The sequence below is a fragment of the Anser anser genome (assembly GCF_964211835.1).
Source record: "Anser anser genome assembly, chromosome: 10".
Classification (NCBI taxonomy): domain Eukaryota; kingdom Metazoa; phylum Chordata; class Aves; order Anseriformes; family Anatidae; genus Anser; species Anser anser.
In genome coordinates, this window is record NC_139730.1 from 3,797,400 (window position 1) to 3,820,987 (window position 23,588).

The following is a 23,588-nucleotide window of genomic DNA, read 5'->3' on the forward strand; positions in this document are numbered from 1 at the left end:
CTGACCAGAATAGCTTCCTTCTGCAGAGTCTGTATCTTAGACTTTTATCCAGCCCTCCACCTTCCCATTAAGTGGGCAAGTGAAGCAATTCCATATGCGTTCAGGAAGCTGGGCTCATAGAGCTACTAAATGTATATATGTATGGACCAAGCTTTCTTTGGCAAGTTTATACCTGTACCAGTTTCCTCTGTCCTTTAGCTGTGTGACCCTGCGGGGTTAAACTGGTCAAAAGATGTCATTTGAAGGATGCTAGTAAGTAGCCACTGAACAGAATATTTCTTGTTCATGTTGCACAGTTGAACAACTGTCCTCCTTTCTTACAGGAAGGACTTGAATTGCAGAATTCAGCTTAGCACAGTTAGGTATTTTTTTCCAGTTCGTGTGAGCCAGATGGAAGAGTGACTTTAGGAGGAGTTCTGAGCTCTTCTTTTCTGGCTCTTTTTATTGAACAAAACAACCGACTTATTGTCATTTTTTTCAGAAGAATTGTTTAATTCTGCTAATGAAAACAGTCCACGATACAACAAGTGATAATGACTGAGAATTTCGCAGATCTCTAAAAGATCACAACACATGTGCTGCTTGATTCAGCAAGTGACTAAAAGTGAAGAGGAAATTTGCTTCACTGCTATAGTGTGAGATTTCAATACATTATCCAAACCTTGGTGTGATAAGGTCAGATCTGGCCTTGGATTTGAATTGCAGCTCCCGAAGTAAGAGTTTTATTCCAACATATCTCTATAAAGCATCCCGCTAACAAAGCTGTAGTCTCTGTGATAAGAGATACTCTGCACATGCAGTGAATATGAAGGTATCTTTCTTATATCCTTATAAAGTATCATTATGGCATTATTCATGTCAGGCTCTTATTTCAAAAACGTAGATGCAATAAGGCTCAAAAATGCTCCAGAGAGACCTGTGATTGAAACCTTTTTAAAAGCAGATCCGTTTCCGTACCATGATGGGGCCATCTTACCTCACTGCTGTGACTTACCCACAGGTGAGACAGATCTGCCTTAATGCCTTTGAGGTCTTTGGTCCCCCTTGTGATTTTCCAGGAAAGGACTGTAGGAGTTTCAGTGTATAGGTTTTTGTTTAGGCAGCTTGCCTTTGGAAGAGGCAGGAGACCCGCTGAGTTCATTTGTGACATGCTTTTCTGTTTGGCCACAGAGTTTTGGGTTAAAACTTATACAATAGGTCCGGATGATTTAAAGCCTAGCGTTTTGATACAAGGTCTTTGAATAGAAACATGGTGTCTCTTGCACTTGTGTTTGTGACACTCTTAAAGGATGGGCTGGGGAAGTTTCATATTTGCAACCCCACATGCAGTGAATCGGGCAGCTGTGTTCAGCTCTGACTGCTGACCTGTCTCAAGTCCTACCCTGACCAGACAGCATCACAGCACTCTTTACAGACAAGGATTGTTCCACCTCTGTAGGAGAGTCTGCAAGTTGTGCTGGATTGCTTAAACCCTTTGTTTTATGGCATGGTGGGTAATTTCTGTAGGGAGCTACCTGAAAGTGCCAGACGCCTTTCAGTGTGCAACACAGAGCGCAAGGAGCAAAACTTGCTGTGCTTTATTTGCAGAGCTGGCCAGCCCCTGAGGAGAGATGCTTTTCTAGCAATGGCCTTTTGCCATCTACTAATAGTTGAGCTATCTGTTGTCACAAGAAAAGCATCTGTTTGATTTACCAGTTTATATAACGTAATAAGTCCTTAAATAAACCTCTGTCAAGTTGGCTCTGGGAATTCAAGCAGGCGTGCTTGTGCCAGCTCTGTCAGGAGACTGTCATTAGTCTTCTTTGGAAAGGCTGGAATGCCAAGGTGTCGAGACACAGTAAGGCTGTGGTGAAAAATGAAAGCTGGGGCTGGTGTGTGGTCGTAGCTTCCATTTTTGTTTTGTTCCTAACTGATTTTTAACACTTTGCTTGTTATGTTTTTTCTGCATTGAAGCATGGTGAGATTTCAGTATCTGCTTAGCAAGAGCTTGTGATAAGTTTTGTTTCCCTCCTTCCAAGTCCTTGGCCACCTGATTTGTGATTTCCAAAGAGTTTGGTGTGACGGGTTTGCATTTGTTAGCCACGGACCTTGACCTTAAATCCCTTTTCTTACAAATCCTACTTTCATTATTTTTTTTCTTCAGAACAGAAGTATTTTTGATCTTTCTCCATTCTTCCTCCTGCCAAACTCTTAAAATTCCACCCGAGACTCGGGCATTTCAAACAACACACTCTAAATGTACTAATGTAATTCTCTCGTTAGCCTCTCATCAGGGTGAGGAAAGCCACGACAGAGATTATGGTTTCTCGGCTTCCCTTTAGCCACACGATGCTTTTTTCCATCTCTTCTTCATAGCAGGTGGTGCTGCAAAGTAGGACTGAAGATAGTTCCAAAATGCTTAGGCCTAAGTGCTTATTGAAATATATTCAAACTATTAATTTAGTTAAAAAATACTTCTCACACTTCTCTCTCATGAGGAAAGTCGTTTACAAAATCTTCTCACGTGCAGTGGTATTACTTGGACGGTGAGCTTTCAAGGCTTTTCTTCCTGTTTCTGTTTAGCACAGCTCCATGGATCCCTGGCAGGATCTGTGGATGCCAGTGGCATACGTAGTATCTTTTCCTGCCTTGATGAAATCTAGGGAGACTGGATGAGATGTGGAGGGATAACAGAGACCAAATGAAGTCTATTAAACCTGTGTGTGTTGGCTTTGAATCATAAAATGGCAAACTTGACTGTATGTTTAGCTGAAGCCAACTCACCTAGCTGTTACCTGGCAAATTCTGAAATTCTCATATTTGTTTTTGTGCAAACATCTGTCTCTCTGTTTAGTTCTGCTTCTTTTTTTTTTCCTTTCCTATTCCAGTGGAAGGAGAAAAAACCTGAAGAACTGAGAATTTCTGAGTATACATGATCAGTTGTGTGTCTCCAGGCAGTGTCCCCACATATCCCTTTCTCCCACTTTTGCTGGTGCTATTGCATCACAGGGTTTGTGTTCCTTTCTGTTACAATTCTCCTCTCAAAATAAGAGGTTCATTTTTAATCCAGGTGCTGATGAAGTCTGACGTCCTAGAGTGGGACAGTTCTCTTACATGACGTGGCAGTACTCTTCTGCATGCAAAATCCGAAGTATTAAATTGGACAGTAATATACAGAGCTGATTCATATAATTGCTTGTAATCTTGCAGTAGCAATCAACATCGCTATCTGTGTTGTCATCATGTAGACTCCACAGCAGTTAAATAAATAAAAAAAAAAAATCCCTCAACACCCATGATATGTGAGTCATGCACCACTGCTTTTTCCTAGCCTGAAGTCTGGAGGCACAGGATGCATTTGACTTCTGTTCTGTTTTGCTTTCTAGGACAGATTTCTGCGTACACAAAGACGAGCCTTGTGACACTGTGGGTAAGTCAAAGAAGTAGGGGAGAGTATTTTGATAGCCACCTCTGTGCTGAGAGGAGCTTTCTGGGCAATCTTTCATTCTTTGTTTTACTGTAATGCTGCTTTTGCTATTCTGAATACCTCTGTGATGCAAATATGGATTAGTTGAGCAGGGTACGAACTATAAATAATCCATTAAGTTCTAACCCCTCCTAAGCACTGGAGGTCTCTGAGTTCAGGAAGTAATCTTAAGTGATTCAACTTCTTTGGAACAGATGTAGAATTTAGATAATTGGAGATTAAGAAATTGTCTTTTGGTTTGTCTGTGTGATGTACCTTTCAGTGCTTCCTCACCTAAAACGATTTGCTAACTAACGAATGTATTGCAGTTGTACGAATCTGTGTAACACTCCCAGTTCAAACTGGCACTCAGAGAAGAATACCTCATTGTGGGAATGCCAAGTTAAATCTTCTTTTCCGCCTCCAACTTCCGAACTGCCTTTAATCTTACCCAACCTCTGAATACACAGGGTCCTTACATCCTACTCTCTTTCTTTCTTTCTTTGTTTATTTATTTATTTTACTTAGGTAGCAGTAACCTTCACTGTATCTGTTCTGGTGGTTTTTATTTAGTCATCACAGTAGCAGCAGTGTTTGGAGGCATAACTCAACATCCTCTCTGTGATGATTGTATGATTTTTTTTAGACTTGTCTCAAGGTCAAGGTGCCCCTTATCCTACATTCTGTGTATACTTGGAGTGGGTACTGAATTTCAGCTGATCTTAACTTCAGTGCTTGCGGAGACACTTGGAGACTAGGGCTTGCTGTGCTGACAGTAGTGGGTGATAAGGAGCGTGGGGGAAAGTCTTCAGCAGAAGCTCTGAGGCTACCTATAGAAGTCTTATCTCAGATTGTGGATCCTTCCCTCTCTGTGTTGTGGAGACTGATCAGGTGAAAGAAGGAAATACAGAGCTGAAAAATGAATACATTTTTTTTTCAAACACGATCAAGGCCTGACCTTTATGTCCAAGTTTACCAGAGGGAATCCCTCACAATACATTTACTCTTTATCCAGTGGAAAGCACACTTCCACTGAGCAAGGTTTTTATCCTATGTACCTGCATGTGGAGGTGACTGTGGTAAGATACAATAAAGAAGTAAAGAAAAAGAAGAGAAGCTGACGGAAGACACGTGCCGACTAAGGTCAGAGCTTTTCCCATTTTTAAAGACAATATAGTGGAAGATCTCTATGCAGGGAATGATATTATGATAGACAGCATGACTAAGGAAATGTTTTTATGACTTATTTTCTGTTCTTAAAATACCCGAATACTTTCTGTGCTGTGACTTGCTGCAGACTGTGGGCTCCCATGGTGAAACTGGAAGATCAGAGTGATAAAGATTAAACTCGTTTCTTACTATTTCCAGCATAGTTTTTCTAAGATATTGAGAAGCTGAATGTTCCTGGGAGAAAACCAGTCTGGCCTCTTTGCTCTCTTGAGCCTACTTTTCTTTCCTTCTCCCCTGACAGTTTCACTGTGTACACTAGCATCTTCACTTGCACATTTTTTATGCCCCACTGTTTCTGTTTGAACCCAGAGGCAGTGTGCCATATCCCTGAGTACAAGGAAACGCTCCATCATATGATACCATCTTACTTTTCTTAAATCCTGTTGAAATAAGTACATATTTTGATAACATCAGTTTTCAAGCATTGTTGCCTGTGTCCAAACTGTTGAGTTACTGCAGTTGTGTCAGATCATCTACAAAGTTAGGCCATTATCTCTGTGTTGCGTGTATTGGGAGCATATTTTGAAAGCTTTCTTCAAAACCTGAAAACCAGGAGTTACTCTGGAGGAGCTGTAGTCTGGATGAAGTCCAGCCAGGTTACACCGCGCACTGATACTTCATCTGTCCCTACCTCGAGAAATGGTGCTTAGGCTTAGTGGCTGAACGTAGAGCCTGAAAGAAGATAACCAATTCTTCTGGTCATCGGCTCGCTAAGGAGTAATGCGGAGGTGCAAAATGAAATTGCAGAACGCTGGATTTCGAGGGATTCACCGCCATAAAGCAAATCATATTTCATGTCAGAGTCCTTACATGAGTCCTAAACCCAAAAGACAGTGTCTGATAATTGAAGGCAATGTGTCTGATACCCTGAATCTTATCATATTTGTCATTTGCTTAGAGATCATGGTCTCTGCTTTTTGTGGATGGGTACTGCACAGTATTAGCTTCATTTCCCTTTCTGTGCCAAAAGTATTGGTGATATATACTGCTGAAAGTTAGCCCATATGTAATTTTTTCACATTACAGATGTTAGACCAGAAGGGAATTTAGCCTTGTGGTGTTTGGATGTGTCACAGCAGAGGAAGAATAAATTAAGGAATATATTCTGTGGCTTGCCATCAGTTTGAGAAAGGGGCTACTGTTGGTAATAATGAATTTTAACTGCGTGAAAGATTTTCCAGTTTTCCTCCTTGGTCAAAACAGGGAAAATAGTTGTCAGTCACAGAGAAATAGGTTTTAATATCCACTGTTCTGTGCCCTGTATATATAGATAAATTATGTTAGTGGCAACGTAGCGTGGCATGTACTTGAGTTTTGTACAAATGCAGTGATCAAAGGAGGCTGATACCCATTGGTATGGCATACTGGCTTTTGAAGAATTATGTTGATGCTTCAGCTATCTCTGTTGTTGCCAGGTTCCTGTTCCTCACTCCAGCTCCTGTAGACAGTCCCCTCCAAATCAGCAAGAGTATCTGTGACAGCAAGAAGCGAGTCCAAAGAGTGACACTGCATTTGGGTCTTGAAGGTGATGCTGAGGCTGTAGCGCTACCGAGAGTTCTCTAGAACAGCAACTTGCTTTGATTCTTGCCTTACGGTTCACTTTTATATATGAAGAACTGATCTCACCAGATGCGTATGTGTTTTTATACCCTCTCATGGATGAAGTTGGCCATTGCAGTGTGGTACACTGCCATGCTGTAAAGGAAGAATCATCTTCTTGGTGAGCAGGCAATCTCCTAAACTAGGAAACTGAGGCTGCTGCTCTATATAAGGCACAGAATCTGGACTCTAGACTCCTGATTCCTATTCCCAGCTTTGGCACTGGATCATTGTGTGACATTTGGCAAGTCACTTATGTTTGGAATACTTCTGTCTACCTCTATGAAATGGGGATTTTGAGTGCAAAGCTACAGGAGATTGTATGGCTTAAGTAATTCACATACAGAGCAGTGCAATGTCCTTAAGCATATGATGCAAATATAAGTCCAGAATCTAATGTTGCTTAGTCATGTTTAAGAGCATATACTGACTCCATTAGATTATGTGCACTAAAATTAGGGGATTTAGAGCATTGTGAGAAAAGTTGTTATTTTTTTGGTGACATTTCCTTGATTTTCTTTACAGTATGAGAAATATGCAAGCAAAACTTTCTTTGGTGGAAATACTGAGGCTTAGCTGTTGTTCGGAAGTGGGATTATGAAGTTTAAATGGTTTATAAGAGGTGTTCATTTGTGCTCAAAAAGATCCATATTGAAAAACCTGTCTGGAATCTTTGCCTGCCATGCAGACACAGAGAGAAAACAGCAGCAGGAGGTTTGTATTTGTATTCTGGCAGGGGCCCCTCACTGAAACCAGTTGCTCTGGGGACTTCGTTCAAATTTTCTTGGCCCTGCTGCCAAGGTAGTGTGGAAGGTTACATAATGGCTGAAACAAGCTCAAAAATGGTGAAAATATGTAGGTATGTCTTTGTGGGGTGATACCCCACTGGCTGTGTCAAGAAACAGAACCACGTTTGCTTAAGAAATAGTTTGGTAATGCTCATCGCCCCGCATGGTTGTGTAAGCAAGCCCGAGGAACGAATGAATTCAAAAAGGAGAGGGAGAGAAGGAAAAAAAATATGCCTGCGTGCAAAGCATTTGCAGCAGTTGTGTTTCAGTCGTCTCAGTTGCTGGGACCTCTGCTAGGCTCTGCCGTTTGAGCAGGGAGGGTTTGCTTTGTGCAACATAGCCTCGACACACAGCAGTCAAAAGGTTTGCAGTCTGCTTCTGCTTCAGACTCATCTCTCGTGATGTGACTCTAACCAGGTCTGCCGTTTCCTGCAGAAAAATCTTTGTTCCAATTGAGCCGCCTCTAAGCCAGCCAAATTGAGAGTTTAATGTCTAGCTATTAATATCAGGCTGCAGCTTGGAGCCTCGCGCGTTGTGAGGATCCAACCTTTCTGTGACATAAGCAGATTGAGAATGCCCCTTTCGTTCAATATTTCCACTGCTAGTGCCAAATAAGCAGCTTTACGGTTAGTTAGGAATGATCCTGCATATTTCAAGGCAAAGCTTGGCCTTGATTCCTCAGTGTACATGTTACCCCAGATCCAAGCTGAAGCTTCCCTGTATTCAGCTAATAATAAAAGTGGGGGCAGTGTGGAATTGGGAAATGGAAAATGAGAATGTGTCTTAAATATCCTTAAATTGCCCTGGTTAAAAATGTCTTTACCTCTGCTGCAGTCACATGTGCTTTTCTGTGGCTTGATGTCGGGGAAAAGAAAGCAGAATACAGCGTATATGCTGCAGATGGGCAGGTTTAGTTGGAGAAATAGCTGCCTGGAGAAAACCGAGCATCAGAGCAGAGGTGACTGAGAAACAGTTTTCCAGACTGTTTCCACAAGTGAATCAATGTTTTGCAAAAAACAGTCCCATCTCCTGGCTGGCTTTAATTAAAGGGCTCAAAGATAACTTACAAAGAGGGTCCTGAAGGTTATAAATCCTTCTATAATTTGTGACTTTTTTTTTCCTGAGTCTTCCGAACACAGACCGATACGTGACTGGGGGAAGGCAAGGCTCTGGTTTTGGTTTTGCCACTGTGCTGCTTGGGGACTGTGCAGACAACATCCTTTGGTGCCAGTGTGTTTGTACCATAGTCCTTCCCTCCTTTCACCGGGGTGTAAAGTGCCACCCCAGAGAGCTGCATCTTACGGGGCTGTTAATTAGTTTTCTCTCCCCTGATAGTTGCACCCTGTTTTTTTCTTGGGTTTATTGTAGCAAAGAGTTTTGAAATATGCCCGGCTTTTCCAAGTATGACATTGGGTCTGCGCCTCCATGTAGATTTGATCTTTCTGTATTCCATGTAAAACACCTGAATGATGGACTATGCGTTTTTACCTTTTCCTTGCTGATTTGCCTGTGCAGTCAGGTGGCTTCCAGTCCACAGCAAGTGACAGTTCTTACCAGTCCTGCCTGCACCATGTACTGTCCATTTAAATCTTCCTCCCTGTGTAATATCGATTCCAGTCCCCTAACAGTGTCACAGCTGAGAATTAATCCCTAAGGAAAGGGAAAAGACTAGCTGGTTTGCTGCGAGTGGAAAAGAAAAGGAATTCTCACATTAAAAACATTTTCCATAGTGGTTCGTGTTGAATGTTTCTGTATATTCCAGGGCGGGTTTTTATTTGATGCCAGAATAAATAGAAATACCTGCTGCTTAAAACAATTCATTAGAGAAGCAGTGCCTGGCTTTAGCAAAAGCTTTGCTGGGACTGTCCTCCAGACCAAAATCAAACACACTTCAGTGCATTAAAATGAGCAACGCTGCAGGTTAAAATGTCCCTTAAAGGGACACCCTTCGGTTGATTTGCTGTTTGTGAAAGAAAGGGACCTCACAGCGCTGCGAATTTCTCTGTCAGCTGTGGCTGTGCAGGGCGATGTAGAGTCAGGCTGCCGGCTTTATGAAGCCAAAGGGAGCCATGGTGCAGCAGTGGAAGACTTTTTCTCTTGCCTTCTGGTTGCTAGGAAATAAATACTCGGCTGCACAACCCAGACAGTGCAGAACTGTGCTATTGGGCATATTCATCACTACCATCTCTCATGCCCCACCCTACCCACAGCGGCCTTCCAATTTCTTTTCACCAGCTAGCAATCTCTCCTCCTCTGAATTCTCGCTAAAAATTCTTGTGCCAAGAGAGTGTAATATAAGATTGCATAAATTTTAATAGAAGCACTGGGATGAACACAGCCACTCAAGTAATCATGAATTCCTGCTGCCGTAACCCTTGCTCTTCCTCACTTAAGTGTCCTGCATGTGTTTTTCCTTCTTGCTTGTTTCAGGGACGTGGTTTCAGCCAGGTTGCTTCACATGTGCACAGCTGTTCACAGGCTCACAGCTAAAGACTGGAGGAAAATCCCGCTTCCATCAGGCTCAGTGAGAGTTTTGTTACTGATTTCAGTGGGGTCAGGGTCCCAGTCCTGTTCTTTGGACTCCTTTGGGCCTCTGTCAAAAAAATTGGATGAGTTTTTTCCTAGAGAAGTTAGTGGTTGAGGGTACCTCAGACATCTTTTGGAAAGCCTCATATCCTGAGGCTGGTGCTTTGTACTTTCTGAAAATCAGTTGTCATCTCTATTGAGCTGTCTCAATTTGAGCATTCAAAAGCACTGAAAGCTTTAAAAATGTTGCAAAGAAACAATAGTCTGTGAGAGCCAAAAAACAAAACCTGGTAAAAATGAGAAAAGCTGACCAGTCTGCTTTTGGAAAGGCAAGTAAAATGGAAAATACAAACAAAGGGCACATATAAGCAGTCTATTTCCTGCCATCCAGTCTCTAAAAAAAATATGTATTAAAAGCTGGGCACGCCATTTTAAAGAGACTACATATTTATTGTCAAATACATCAGCTTTCTCATTGATTAATATGAAAACTTAGAATGTGTGCAGCGTAGTTGGTTGAGTGAAGTGCTGATACTGTTTTATAGAGACTTCTTTTCTCTTTCATTGTTACGGAGCATTTGAAATTCATTTGCCCTTGGGTTTGTTTTGCAGCTCAGTAGTCTTGTTTAGGTTTGTCTTTATTCGTTCCATGTACTAATGGCAGTGGTGGATTTTTGGTCTCCTTAGATGAAAAATGACTGTCTTTCTGGCAGAGACGCAGTAGCCAAACACTAGATGCTGTGCTTAGTTCGGAACTTATGTGGTCCCATTACATGTAAAAAATAGATGATTGATCAGTCATTCTTCAAATGAATTAATTCAGCCAACAGCACGCAGATTTCTGGCTATCTCAATGGTTTTCTTCATCTTTTCTCTGTTGTTTCATGTCTTGCGAGGGGAACAATTAACTTGTGTAATTAAAATAAATGAAAGCTTTAATGGAGGGAGGATTAGTGACAGATTTTCTGTTTTTTTGTCATTGTTCCCCTTTCTGTGCGTCCCTAGCTCTAAGACATCACAGACCCTCGGTTGCTCTCGTGGTTAACCCCTTTCCCTTGCCTTTTTGCCGAAGGTCTGTTTTTCTTTGGTGGTGGTTCAGAGCTCTTAGAAGCTCTTGGTCAATTTTGTTCCTTCATCTTCTCCTTTGTTCAGCTGGGGCTGGACACCAAGAAGCTGCTCTCCCCAGGGAGGCCCGGATGGTCTGTCTTCCATCACACTAACCGCACGGCTTGCCCACTGAGGTCATGGAATTTCCCTATGTTTACTACACTTTGTTCTTCATAAACCTCCAGCAGTTCCTTATTAGTTCTCCTCCATACATCATTCTCCTTTTGTAGCCCCAAAATGTGTTTCAAGCACTTTATTTTCCAATTATTTATCTGTCTGTCTGTCTGCCTGGTAAGCACCCATCCCACAAGATAAAACAATAGCCCTCACACTGGTGGTGTATGTTTGAAATTAGCTTGTTCTCGGTAATTTGGAACTAAACACTGTCAGTGGGGAGGAATAACACACTTCTTGCTCTGTACCTGGCCTTTCATTTCTTCCACCATCAAAATGCTATTGGTAATTAATGCTTGTAGATATCTAAGCTGTCTGACTTGCTGAGATACATACTGTCTTTGCCATCTGTAAGGCAGTATGGTGAAAGTCTTCTCATCAGCTCACCACCCCACTCTTGTTTCTTAACACATCTTTGCTAATCCTAAAGCTTGCTTTACTTGTTGCTCACGCAAATCCTCAACTCAGGCTTTATACCGGAGCTTTTGTCTTCCTTATTGTGACACCCCCAAAGTTGATACAGGACATTTCAGCTTATCTTAGCTTGAAAACTTTCCCTTCTCCCGTGGTTTTATTAATGGTTCATGGTAATGTGTTTTGATAAATGCGAGACAGCTGTCCAAAATGCTGTGGAAAGGAATCTTATTATTCCTTTACCAGGCAACATATTTATGAATAAAAATCCTTCAGGCCATCACATCTCATTGTTGTGCAGGGTGAATGCTGATTACCCTTCGAATGGATGATATCTTCAGAAAACTGACTAGCTACAAGAATTGTGTTAAGGTACTTTCCCATCAGGAATCCAGGACTCCAAATCCTACCCTAATGCCAAATTGCTCTGTAACTAAGCTCCTTTATGTTGCCTTTATTAAAAGGAGTATGTCATGAGGCAAAATATTTGCTATGACTTTGTTGATATTTATTCTGACTTTATCCTTTCATTTCAGCTCCATGTCATAACTCACTTTCTGTGCTAATCATTGTGCAGTTCCCTGGTACGGGTACAAACATGTACTGCATTCCACTCTAGGGCCATTTATGTCTGTGTGAAATTATATAGACATGTACACAAAGCACCTGGGAATTTGAGTCTCGTAGCTTAAAGGGCAGATATTACTGTAAGATGTTCCCTTACCCCCTTCCTACACTGGGGGCTTTGGCATGCAATCGTTGTGGGGAAAAGCACCCTTGTTATTACTGTTGTAATTAACAGTTCCCAAGGAATATACGTGACAGCGTCCCTCAGAAGCAGTATAGTAGATTTTCCTGCTAGCATGGAGTAAAAAATAACCCAAAACTTACTATTTGTGCAACAGGCAGTTTTTATGTTTTGGGTTTATGGGAATATACTATGCTCGAACTTGTGAATTATTTTTATCTCCTACACAGTCTTCTGCCTTAATTATTTTATAAATCAGAGATGATTTGAAGGACACTGCCTAAGAACCACAGCTTTACTTATGACTGAATTCCATTTAATCGTGATTTAAAGAAATCTCTGCTGTTTATCTCTGAAAGCAGTCATTGCGTTTGCAAACAGGCCGAAGGCAGAAGTCTAACTGATGTCCAGCTAAGCGCACACTGCCAAACAAATGTCAAGACAAGCTCTGGAACTGCTCCTTGCTACTGTGTGTGTGAAGCCGAGAAGTCTTTGAGGCAGACATGAGCAGAACAACCTCAGTATGTTAGGTCTGAGACAGACGACTTCTGTCTTTCGGGGTTTCTAGTATTTCTGCTGTCATCTGTCACCTCTTCCATGTAAATGGAGATTTGCATACTGCAAGCTTTACGTGCTCTCTGCACTGCTTCACCAGCTTCACACCCCAGCTCTATCACTTCCATTGCTGAGGACTTGTTCCTCTGGGGAATTCTTGCAAGAATGAACATTAAGCAAATAAAATAATCTCTTCTGCTTTCATAGCTTATCCTACTTTCTTCTTTCTCTTTTATAATAGAAGGCTGTGGAATGAGAAATAACATTCGTTTTCTACAGTGCCAAACCTGCTGTTCAGTACCATATAAATAACCCATCGCTTGCTGTTGTTACCTGTGCTAGAAATGCCAACACAGGCTTCTCTGTAGCAGAAAACGGGGTTTTCTGCCATGACAACCCTTCAGACTAGGTGGCAGAGAGAACATGGGAGTCATGAGAGCGTGTTTGCCCGTTGGTTCTTACCCAAGGGCAGGGAACAAACAGATTGTGCACATCCTGACTTGCAATCCAGTGCCTTACCCGTTAATTCATGGTGCCTCCCTGGTACACCTGTGATATTAAACATACATAGTTTTTGTTGTTGTTTTTTGTTTGTTTATTAAAAAAACTTAAAAGCTCCTTAGTAAAGAGATCAGAGCTGTTGTCCCCATTGCACAGAGGAAGTGAAGCCTGCAGATGTGAAGGCGCGTTTTAAAGGACAGAGCTGGCTGGAAGTAACCCACGGCTCGAGTCTCAGTCAAGGCCCCTCAGCTGGAGGCAATGCTAGCTCTTCTCAGGCTTTCCCAGTGGAAGCTCCGGTTCTTTGGGCAGCACCCAGTTCCTGAGGTCAGTAAAATAATGATTCAGCCCTTCTACAGGCCAGAGGTTTGTGTTTCTTTGTTCCACTGCCTGTGTCTTTGTTTTTACCTCTGTTCACACATTCCAGCCTGGTCATTCAGCTGCAGACTGTGGCCGCATATTGTTTAAGAAAGCTGGTGCATTTATAATTGAAAAACCTCTGAGGTTTTTCTTCTCCTCCTGTCAGACAGAGATGGCTTTTATCCAACTGACTGCTTTTCAGTGCCTTTATCCTTTGCTGGCTTGAAAACATTTCGGATAGTTTCTATTGTTTTATAGACCCTGTAGCTAGAAAACCAAGCTGTGTAAAAACATCTGCACATAGCTGTGCAGTAGGCTACAGACACATAGGGTAATAAGGCATGATTGCATTCATTGTAGCGTTTGCTCCACTGGATAATCAAATAGAAGCATTCCAGTTGCACACGGGATATGTAAGAGTAGAGGAGGGAAATGAAGGACAGTTGCCTACTGTACTTTTACATTTCTTTTGTTTTGCAGCTGCCAAGACTAAATGCAATTTTGAGAGCAGGTTTTAAGTAATGCGGAGATGAGATTTTACTAGTGATAACCAAGAAAGCAGCACTGGGAAGTTTGCATAAAATACAAGCAAAATACAACAATATAATATAAAATAACCTCTCCCACAGAAGGAAGCTTGACCTGCACTGATTTTCATTTGTTTTTTCAAAACAGACCTGGTATAGTGCAGTATCACACCCAGCCTGTTTTGTGGGTTGTCTGATCATGAGAGGATTTTGCTACTCTGAGAGCACTCGGTAGGTTGAAAGTCTGTTTAAGTCCTTGGAACTTTTTTTTTTCTTTTTTTAAATTCTCCTGGGCCTTTCCAGTGCCCCAGCACAAGCTCCAAGTCTTTCAGTTGTGATTGTGCTACACATAATGCAAATAGGAATTGGTCACGTAACACGACTGTGCACCACGGAAAACCTTTTGTGTTGACCAGCGTGGTGAGAATGCGGTAGGAACTGTGCTCCAGCTATGCTCACTACATGGCTTCTGAATGTTAATGGCAGGTGCTGTGGGAGAGGTGATTAAATTTTGAGCAGACCAAAGGATGCATAGACAATGTTTCGCCATTGTGTGTTAGAAAATAGCACCTCTGCTGACAAAATCAGTATTTTACAGGGGCATCACACCTCAAGTTAGATTTGTGCTGCATTCACAGATCAGCAAAACTGAGGGGTGGAAGAAAATGACTGCTTCAGGATCTGTGATCACAGCTGTATTTAATCACCTAAAAACAGTCTTGTTTTTAGAGGTTCTCCTCCACACTTGAGTGATGGTTACAGTGTAGCAAAGTGTAAGCAATATAATTGTATTTAGTAGTTTCCTGACCCTATGCTGATCAGCTGTGAATGTTTTGTGCTATAGTTGTAAATGAAAAAGTGGGTAAATTTCATCTACTGAAGTCTCAAATAGGGCGTGATATATATATATAAATTAAATTTTAAAAAATATATAGCAAAGTGATCTGAATGCTCTGTTGCCCCCAGAGGAAGTGACTTTAAATTTTAATGCAAATTTATATGGGTATCCTATACCTGAAAAATCATGCTATATAAATAAAAATCCAAGGTATTTCACCATGTTGTCTTTTTTCATCATATATCTTGACTTTTGGTCAAGGGTTTTGTATGTCAGTGCAGTGACCGAATCCTGCGGTTTATTGAATGGTAGATCATGAATGTGTGAGTGAACAAGGAGTTAACCTTCCTTCAATAGGTGGTGCAAGTAGAAATAGAAAAGTCATTTGGATGAAAAGGATGAATTAGTTAAGAGAAGACAGGCCACTATAGGAGATAACTGGCCTACTTCTCACTGAGGTGTCTGTGTCATATCTGTCTCCTGTACATACATGTGTAGGAGAACCCTCGTGTCCAAATAAAATTCCAGTGATTTAAAGGACAGATTGTATATACATGAATATATTTATTTGGACATGAGGGTTCTCCTTTACATCTATACACTTTAAAAATTCATATTCAGTGTCCTACAGCCGATAAGGTGTTTGAGTTAGTGACAAGTTTTCTTTCTTTCTTTTTTACCTTTTCAATCAGCTGATAGAAATGCATTAAACCTTTAAAATAAAAAATCCTTGACCCAGCCCATCAAATATCTTTCTCCTCCTGTATTCTTTCAGCATGATTTATAGAATGCTAAGGATTTCTGTGTTTGCTTAGCTTGGAATTAGCTTTTTATTTCTACTTTAATTAGTGATCATGAGCAGTCAGCAGGTTAAAGATATTTGTTGGCTTTGTGTAGTTGTGTCATACATTTTTGTGTAGCCATTTTGACTGATCTGTTTGCATTAAGGCTCTGTCTGGCCATAATTAGACTGCTGGGTACACACTAATGTTCTGCTGAGCGTTTGCTTGTTGGTTTTACTAATGTCATCCATCAAGCTCTAGCATGTGCAGCAATATTTGTTCTGTAGTAGACAAACAGAGTAAACACTGAAGCTATTTATAAGTAAACAGTAGCGAGTAAGTGAGGAAATTCTGAATGGATGTTTTTATTTATTGGAAGGTTAAACTGTTGCTCTAAAACGAGGCCATCAGTCTAACCAGACTTAATCATTCTTAAAATGACGCAAAGGTAGAAGACTGAAATTAGATTTCTATTTAGAATTTGTGTTTTATATCTCTGTTTAGGAAACCTCCAGACAGATTTATATTTTCTATCTTGTCTAAGTTGCCTAAATTTGTCTGCTTTTCTAGCAGTGCCAGAGAGAGGTCAGAGAGAGGTACTGTCTCTGCATTGCTCTTGCAGGGTTCCAAGTACGGATGAAAATTCGTGACTATGCCTGTCTTGCCCTGTGGCTGGACTCCTGATCAGTTCTGTGGAAACATTGTCGACTTGGATTTCAACAAAGCAGCACTGGTCACGGAGCTGTTCTTACCAGCTGAATTGCTGTGAACCAAACTGAATGCTGGCCTTAAATATAAGAATTAATTCTTTTTTACTTTTATGTAGGTCAGACGCTTAAGAAAGTTGCATCAGCTAGCATGCTGTGGTAAATCAAGATTTTAATATCTTTCCTGTGCAGTTGTCTTTGCTAAGAAATCATATCTACCAATCAGAAGTGTATAATAGCGTTTGGGTGCCTCATGTCTTTGGGGCCGCCATTCAGTACAGTAGGTTTTAGAAGTGATAACCTTTGACTGAATATCTCAGAACAGCTTATCTTTTCTGTTTTTATCTTTATCTTTTTTGCTTGTGGCATTTTTAACTATGGGAAAGCTGTAGTCCATATTTGTTCAATGAACGGGTATGTTTACAGAGATGCAGAATGCTCAGTCATGCACTGGTGTCTTTGAGCCATAACGTGGTCTAAACAATGAAGTAAAAGGCTTTCTGGCTTTACTGGAAGTAAAAGAAGACAAAGACCAGCCTTCTGCGGATGGACATTAAGTACAGGAAGCCAAAAAGTGGCTTAATGCTCCCTCTCCACAGCCAGGGGTAATACTCCTGTTGATTTCAGTAGGATTTTGACCAAGTCCGTGGTGGTTATGATAGCTGGTACGATTCCATCGGAAGTAATACATATTCCTCGTGTTATTTTGTGCATGCCATGAAGCTGTTTACGCCGTCATTAATCTGGTGGCTTTGTTGGGAAATGAATCTTGTTACATGGCAGCTGACAGAGGCCACTGCCACTGGGCACCAAAGCAGGCTTGTACAACAATGCAGTATCTGCTTAGCTGGAAAGCACAGCTGTTACCAGCACAAATTCTCCCCACAAGCTACTCACGGAACGGAGCTTGACAGCTGAGAACCCCCCTGTGAGCCACGGTGCAGATTCAGCACAGTTTCCAAACAGGAGCACACCAATTTGATTCCGGAGTGGAAATGTCACCCACAGAGTGTAGAAGAATACAGGAGCTTCTGCACTTCCCAAGGGTGTTTTATTTAGAAGCATGTGAGGCTAGAAGAGGCAGTTCTCCTTTTGTCACTCCTGGTAGTTTAGCGCAAACACCTAGAGCAATAACCCAAGCATGCAGGTGCAGTCCCCCTCTGAGCCTCGTGTACTGCCCTATCTGAATTCAGCCTGTAAAGGCCTCAGGACTGTGGCTGTGCCTTGACTTGTGTCTGAGAGGCACAAGGGACTCTCCTGGCTGCTGTCAGTCATTGCAAGTTGCTCAGCAGAATTCATCCAGATTTGTGTTTTCTTTCACAAGGAGCTTGAGTTTGAACAAGAGAGGTTTCTTTTTATTAAGTGTGAGAAAAGCCCATGCTGGCCTTTTTCTTGGTGAAAATTTCTCTCTAGCTTGTGTTACTAAGTTCTTTAAAAGTGGCATTTTATTTTTGAGTAATTCAGAGAAAGAGGCACTAAAGAAACTAGATGAAGGATATGCTATAAATATCTCCAGCTACATTACCTCTGAAGTTAGCTGCTGTTTCCCCTCCATCAGGAGGGCGCAGTGATGTGTTTGTAGCTACCTGAAGCACCTGTGGGTCCTTATTCTTTTGTGGAGTGGAAGTCAGATCAGGCAGCTCTGGGAATCTAGAGGAGGGCACTTCAGGTTGAATCCTTGTAATTGATTTGGTGAGTTGCATGGAGCATGTGTGCTTGGTGCTGCATCTGACTGTCCCCCTGACAGCCTTTCCCCAATAGCTTTTTAATCCATTGGCCAGTTTGAGCCAGATTTGAAGATATGCATCTCAGAAATATTAGGATTTTTGAAGATTTCTGAGAGGAAGCTGAGTAGAGGAAAAAGCCCCCTCCCTACACTGCTACCGAAGGAAAGACTGCATCACCTAACACATACATCAGAATCCCCAAGTACAAATGTGTGGGAAATCGTCATTGATTTTGCAGTGAGGGTTTGTTTGTTTTGTCACCTCCCCTTGCACCATGCTATCTTGCTCTTCCAGAACAAATACGCTGACCGTGGTACTGCGTGGGGAGAGAAGCAGAGCTGGGGTGCTCATTTAGTCTCTTCCTGTCCACTGGTGTGAAGGGATCGTGTTCTCTCCCTCATCCTGGCAGCAGAACAAATAGCCGGTGCTGAGATATTACAGACAAGCTTCGTTCTCCTGTGTGGTACAAGCTTTTCAGCCCAAGTTCTGACTTCAGCAAAGTAACTCAACCCCATTATCATTATCAGGCACAAACCCCGGATTTGTCAGTTTTCTCAGGTCAAGCAGGCTGTGAGGTTCAATCAGCACTCAGCAAAGAATTAAAACAGAAGGGCTGAACCATGAACCGAGAGCTGCTAAATAAGTTTATCAATGCTTGTGTTGGCTGGCAGCTTGACAAAGTGAAGCCAGGAGCTTAGACAACTCTGTAAGTCAGGATGTAGGAGCTGTAATTGAGAAGTATCACAGAAGCAATTTGGAAAAGCATCTGTTCAAAGTTTGATTACTGTGAATCATCCCGTTCTGCTGGCCAGCTCTGCTAGTTGCCTGAGCTGCTCTTATTTTGCCAAGAGAACAGCTTGACACGCATACAGTGCCTAAAAATAAAATACACTTTAAATATTAACATGTTTCAAAAGTATAGATTCATTCACTTTTTGAGAGTAACAATTGCTTAGTCATTCTTTAAGAACATGGAAAGAATTTAATTGAGCGCCGTGGAAGAATGCCATTCATCAGCAGCACAGGTGTTCAGCCATCCCCAGAACTGCCCGGTTCAGCAGGCTGTGCTGAAACTCTCCAGACACGGAAACATCGTTCGTCGTACATTGCTGAGTGTTGTTTAATGTGACTGCAGGACTCGTCCCTGCTCGTGACCCTGTCCCCTCACCGATGTGACGGCAAGCTGAGACGGCTGCGTGGACAGTAAAGCTTTTGAAACTGTTAAAAGTATCTTTTGATTTATTTGAATAGCTTCACGAGTTTCTTGGTGTTTGCAATTGCAAGAAAGAACAACTGGAACCGAACGCTGGACCCTGACTGTTAGCTCTTAAAGCAGATGCTGTTTGGTACAGAGACTCCAAATATTTTTTCTGACTTAGTGCCAAGTCTGACCTTGTCTCTTCATTCTGGAAGGGAGATACTGAGGAATTCGAAGGCTCCAGGATCCCTGCTGCTGAATTCCATGTTCCTCTTTGTTAAGCAGTCTCATTAAAAGCTCTGATTTGGTCTTCATTCCCCTTGTTCTGTCTGAATTCAGGCCCTCCGTTGAAGCAGATGGCTCAGATGAGTTATAGGAACAAACTGACAGATTCCAAACTGGAGGTTGCAGAGCTCATCTGAAAAAGCAAAATGAAAACAGCCTGAGAGCTGGTTTTGGAGCCCTACACAATTTGCAAAGCTGCAGCTATTGCAGCCAATGCCAGGGTTGTTGGTAGTTTTTTTTTTGGATTTCTTGGAAGAATCTAACCTTCATATGGTGAAGTTCTTTGAGAAACAGGATGGATATTGATGAAGTAACACTGATAACGCATGTGGCGGCATGGTGAGCATGTGCTGTGGTAGCCCTGGAACACTTTCCCTTCTGATGGTGAAGTTGTGTGGTTTTTTTCTTGCAGTGAGTTATTTCCTGAAAGATGCAGCTTCAGGGAGAACGAAGAATTCTTGAATTGAGGCTTTTTCCACCGAATAGGAAAGGTCAAAATGAAAATACTGAAATGTTGGAAACATTCTGGGTTTTAATAACACCTGAGAAAGTGAAGGGTGAGATGTATAAAGGCTGGTTAGAAGATGAGCATGTGCAGCTTTTTCATTTTGTCAAGCAATCCAGCAGGTGAGAGACATGGCTCAGTTTTCTCCACAAATCCTGAATCCAGTCCTGAGTCCTCCTGTTGCCTTGACAGATTGCCTGTCTTTCATATATTGGATTTGGGAAGGGAAGATCCTGCTGTATTCTGTCTACAACAGGTGGTAGAAAGGACCTGCAGGCTCATCTCTGCACTGCAGCCTACATCCTTTTAACAAAATGAGGCCAACAGAAGACATTCAAATCCAAATCCCTCTGAGCCCCAGGCAGGGCTGAATTTCAAGGGCCAGAATCCAAATCCTGATTTAGAGTTTGGTTTCAAAATTGTTGGTGGGCTTTTTTTTTCTTTCTTTCTTTTTTTTTTTTTTTTTAAGAGTTTACGGTCAGTTACCCCTGTAGTTTTTCAAAAACGTCAGATCTCCCCTGAATTCTATATCTCATTTGTTTTTGGTGCAAGATAACCCTTGTACCATCCTGTCCCTGTCTTTCAATAGCTCATATCCCACAAATTTCCATTACTTATTTCTTTACCAGTTCTAGCAACTGTCCTTTCCTAATTCTAAATGCCTTTTTTTTTTTTTGGCCACAGTAAGGCAAAGGCCTCCTTCCTTGGATACTCCCATGTCTTCATCAAGCTTTGTTACAGTCTGGCTCCTGCCTTTCCTCAAGGGAACCCGTGATGCCAGAAACGTAGGCCCAGGGCTGTAGATCCATTTCTCTCCAGCATTAACTATCCACAGAAGTTCTCAGAGAGCTTATCTTCCCTTCTGATCTTATCTCCTGCCCTCCCTGACCCCCCAAGCCTCCCACAGAAGTGACTCACTGCTGTTAATGAGATCAAAATCACGTTTCTTGAAGACTTCTGGAAAGCCCTTATTATTTCCATTTGCTGCATTTTTGTTGTCTCCTTTCATTCCCTGATCTCTTTCCATCTGTCTTTTTCCCTTGCTCACCTAATGTGAATTACGCCAAGCTCTGCATACCTGCCCCCACTCCTTGTTGACTCATTCAGCCGATCCGTTCCCCCCAGCCAGGGTCCTTTCAGACCCACCTAGCCAGCTCTTCTCCTGTCTTTCCTCTTATTCAACAGGAGCACAGCTGTTGTAATATATCTTACTTGGGGTAATTAAGCCCATGTATTTCTGTGTGTGTATGAGCATGCAGACTTTCAGCACAGGGTAATGTCTGTGAACAGATGGTGAATTAGCTGCCCGGATTTGGAATCTACTTTTGGGAATGGTGGCTTGATTTGGGCTAAATATCCCCAACCTTGTATTAAACTGTAGAAACAGGAATGTAGAAAGAAACTGTTTTTGCCTGTTTGAGATTTGCATTCGGCTGCAGCCTGGGCTCCTGTTGCTGGGAGCGTGTGGGAGAAGCTCTTAGGAATGTGGCTGTTAGCATATCAAAGTAGAGTAAACACGTAGACGATACCCTGCTTCCGCTGCTCCAGTTAATTAAACAGCTCCTCATGTCACGTTGGATGGAGAGGATTTATTAATGTGCTGTCATCGAGAGAAGCAATGGTTTGCTGAAAGGGAGGAGCAATGTTAACGTGATATGAGATGTCACGCTGAACAAGGAGCAGATGGCGAATAAACAGGGTATTTCTTTTTATCTCCATTGCTGAAGTCTTAGATCCCAGTGCTTATTGTAAGAGCATAGAAAAGGAGGACTAGAAGGAACTTCAGGTGGTCATTCCATGCATTCCTTTGTCCCAGGGCAGGATCAGCGATACCTTTGTCATGTATGGTGGATATCTGTTCTATGAGGCTAACCACGATGCTTGTATCCAGCTTTCCTGGAGTTCCTGTGAACATCGTACTTCTTTCCAGCTATGGTCCACGTGGTAAATATGCTCGTGATCACAAATCCTTGCTGAATGGCATTGGAAAGGAGTACAGCTTCCAGAGATGCCCATGCCAAACTTCTCGGGGTTTCTGAACATCATCTGCTCTTTGCTGGCATAACACAGCGCTAACAGTCTGTCTGGCATGTTTTTGTAGGCCTCAGTTAGGGCCTCTTCTAGGCCAAAAAGGTGTTAGAGCATGTCAGCTCTCTTCAGTTCGCTTGGTGCCTGAAGTGACCTGTCACCAGTGGCATGAGAGGTTAGACCTTTCTGCCATGCTACCAGAGGATTCTTGCCTCCCAGCATTTTTGTTCCATCAAGTCTTTTCCTTCGTGCTTTTGGAAGGAGGATATCTGTGACACGAGTCTCTGAGAAAAGGCGTGTGCTGTGTGATGCTGGAGTGGTTGAGAGGTCAGAGAAGAGACCCGGAGGAAAATGGGGACAGGCTTAGAGAGTTGATTTTCGGGTTGTTGTGGCACCTGGCAGGCAGCTCAGCACCTCACAGCCGTTGGCTCGCTCCAGTGGGATGCGGGAGAGAATCAGGGAAGGGGGGAAGGAGAAGGTAAAACTCAAGGGTTGAGATAAAGACAGTCTAATAGGACAGAAAAGGAAGGGAACATAATGATAACAGTTATGTTAAAGGTATATACAAAACAGGTGATGCACAATGCAGTTGCTCACCACCCCCTGACTAATGCCCAGCCAGGAAGAAATTGAACTCTATGCCAGCTGAAACCAGGACATCGGTGTAAACTATATGCCTGGGTAGGTAGAGCCATTTCCTGAGTTCAGAATACAGTTCCAAGTCTCCTGTTGTAGACCTGGGGGAGGACAGTTACCCCTAAAGGCACGAGAGGTGTCGATTCTAGGGCTTGTCAACTGCCCGGGCAGCTGCTTCGCTGGGAGAAACTCTGCTGAAATCAGCAAATTAGCAGAGTGTGAATTCAATGCCAGTAGCATTAGAAAAAGGCTCTTGACATCATGGGGAATGTCTGTGTGTGGGCTAATCGGTAAAGGAGCAGATAAATGACTCATCCATTAAACTTCGAAAACTGCAGGAGGGTTCCTGGGAAACACAGAAGCCCTGCAGAAACACTGGAAACTAAAGCTGGAAGTTGGCCGTGCTGGGGATGGGATCTCACATATTCCATTGATTGCTGTCCTGCAGGGTAATTAAACAAGGAGAAAAGGATAATAGCAAAAGAGTTCCCTTAAGCTCTGAGGATTTAAAGGATCTTGCCTTCTTTGGAGGTTTACAGACATGAAGAGCTGGAGCCACTTTGTTATCAGAAAGGTGTAGCACGGTACAAGGCAAAGAATGAGCACATGGACAAATCCCAGCTAGGCGTGAGCTTATCTGCTTGAAAACAGGTGGAGCACATTCCTGTGCAGAGCTCGGTGGGGGCTGAACGGCTCACCTGAGCAGCTCCCTGCAGCTTCAGCTGTGCCGCGGCTCAGATTTGGGTTTATCTGCCTGCAGTCATCACACAAAGCCTAAGGCACGTGTCTGCATCTGGCTCTTACGGTTGCAGTCCAGGTTGTTTGAAATGTAACCCAGGGCCAGCTGGTAGACCCTTGGGTGCCATAGCAGTAGTTCAGTGGGTATTCCCAGTACTCACACTGTGAAAGCT

The 23,588-nt window shown here is 42.5% G+C and overlaps 1 protein-coding gene across 6 annotated transcripts in view; it reads left to right on the forward strand.

The window, feature by feature from the left end:
• The window catches only part of ADAMTS17 (ADAM metallopeptidase with thrombospondin type 1 motif 17), a 185,558-nt gene that overhangs the window by 46,213 nt on the left and 115,757 nt on the right, over positions 1–23,588 (forward strand). For all 6 annotated transcript variants that reach the window (XM_083850395.1, XM_083850394.1, XM_083850398.1 and 3 more), the window contains one exon: positions 3,366–3,409. In XM_083850395.1, coding sequence (XP_083706521.1) covers positions 3,366–3,409 — 44 coding nt within the window. The remainder of the gene's footprint in view (positions 1–3,365; positions 3,410–23,588) is intronic.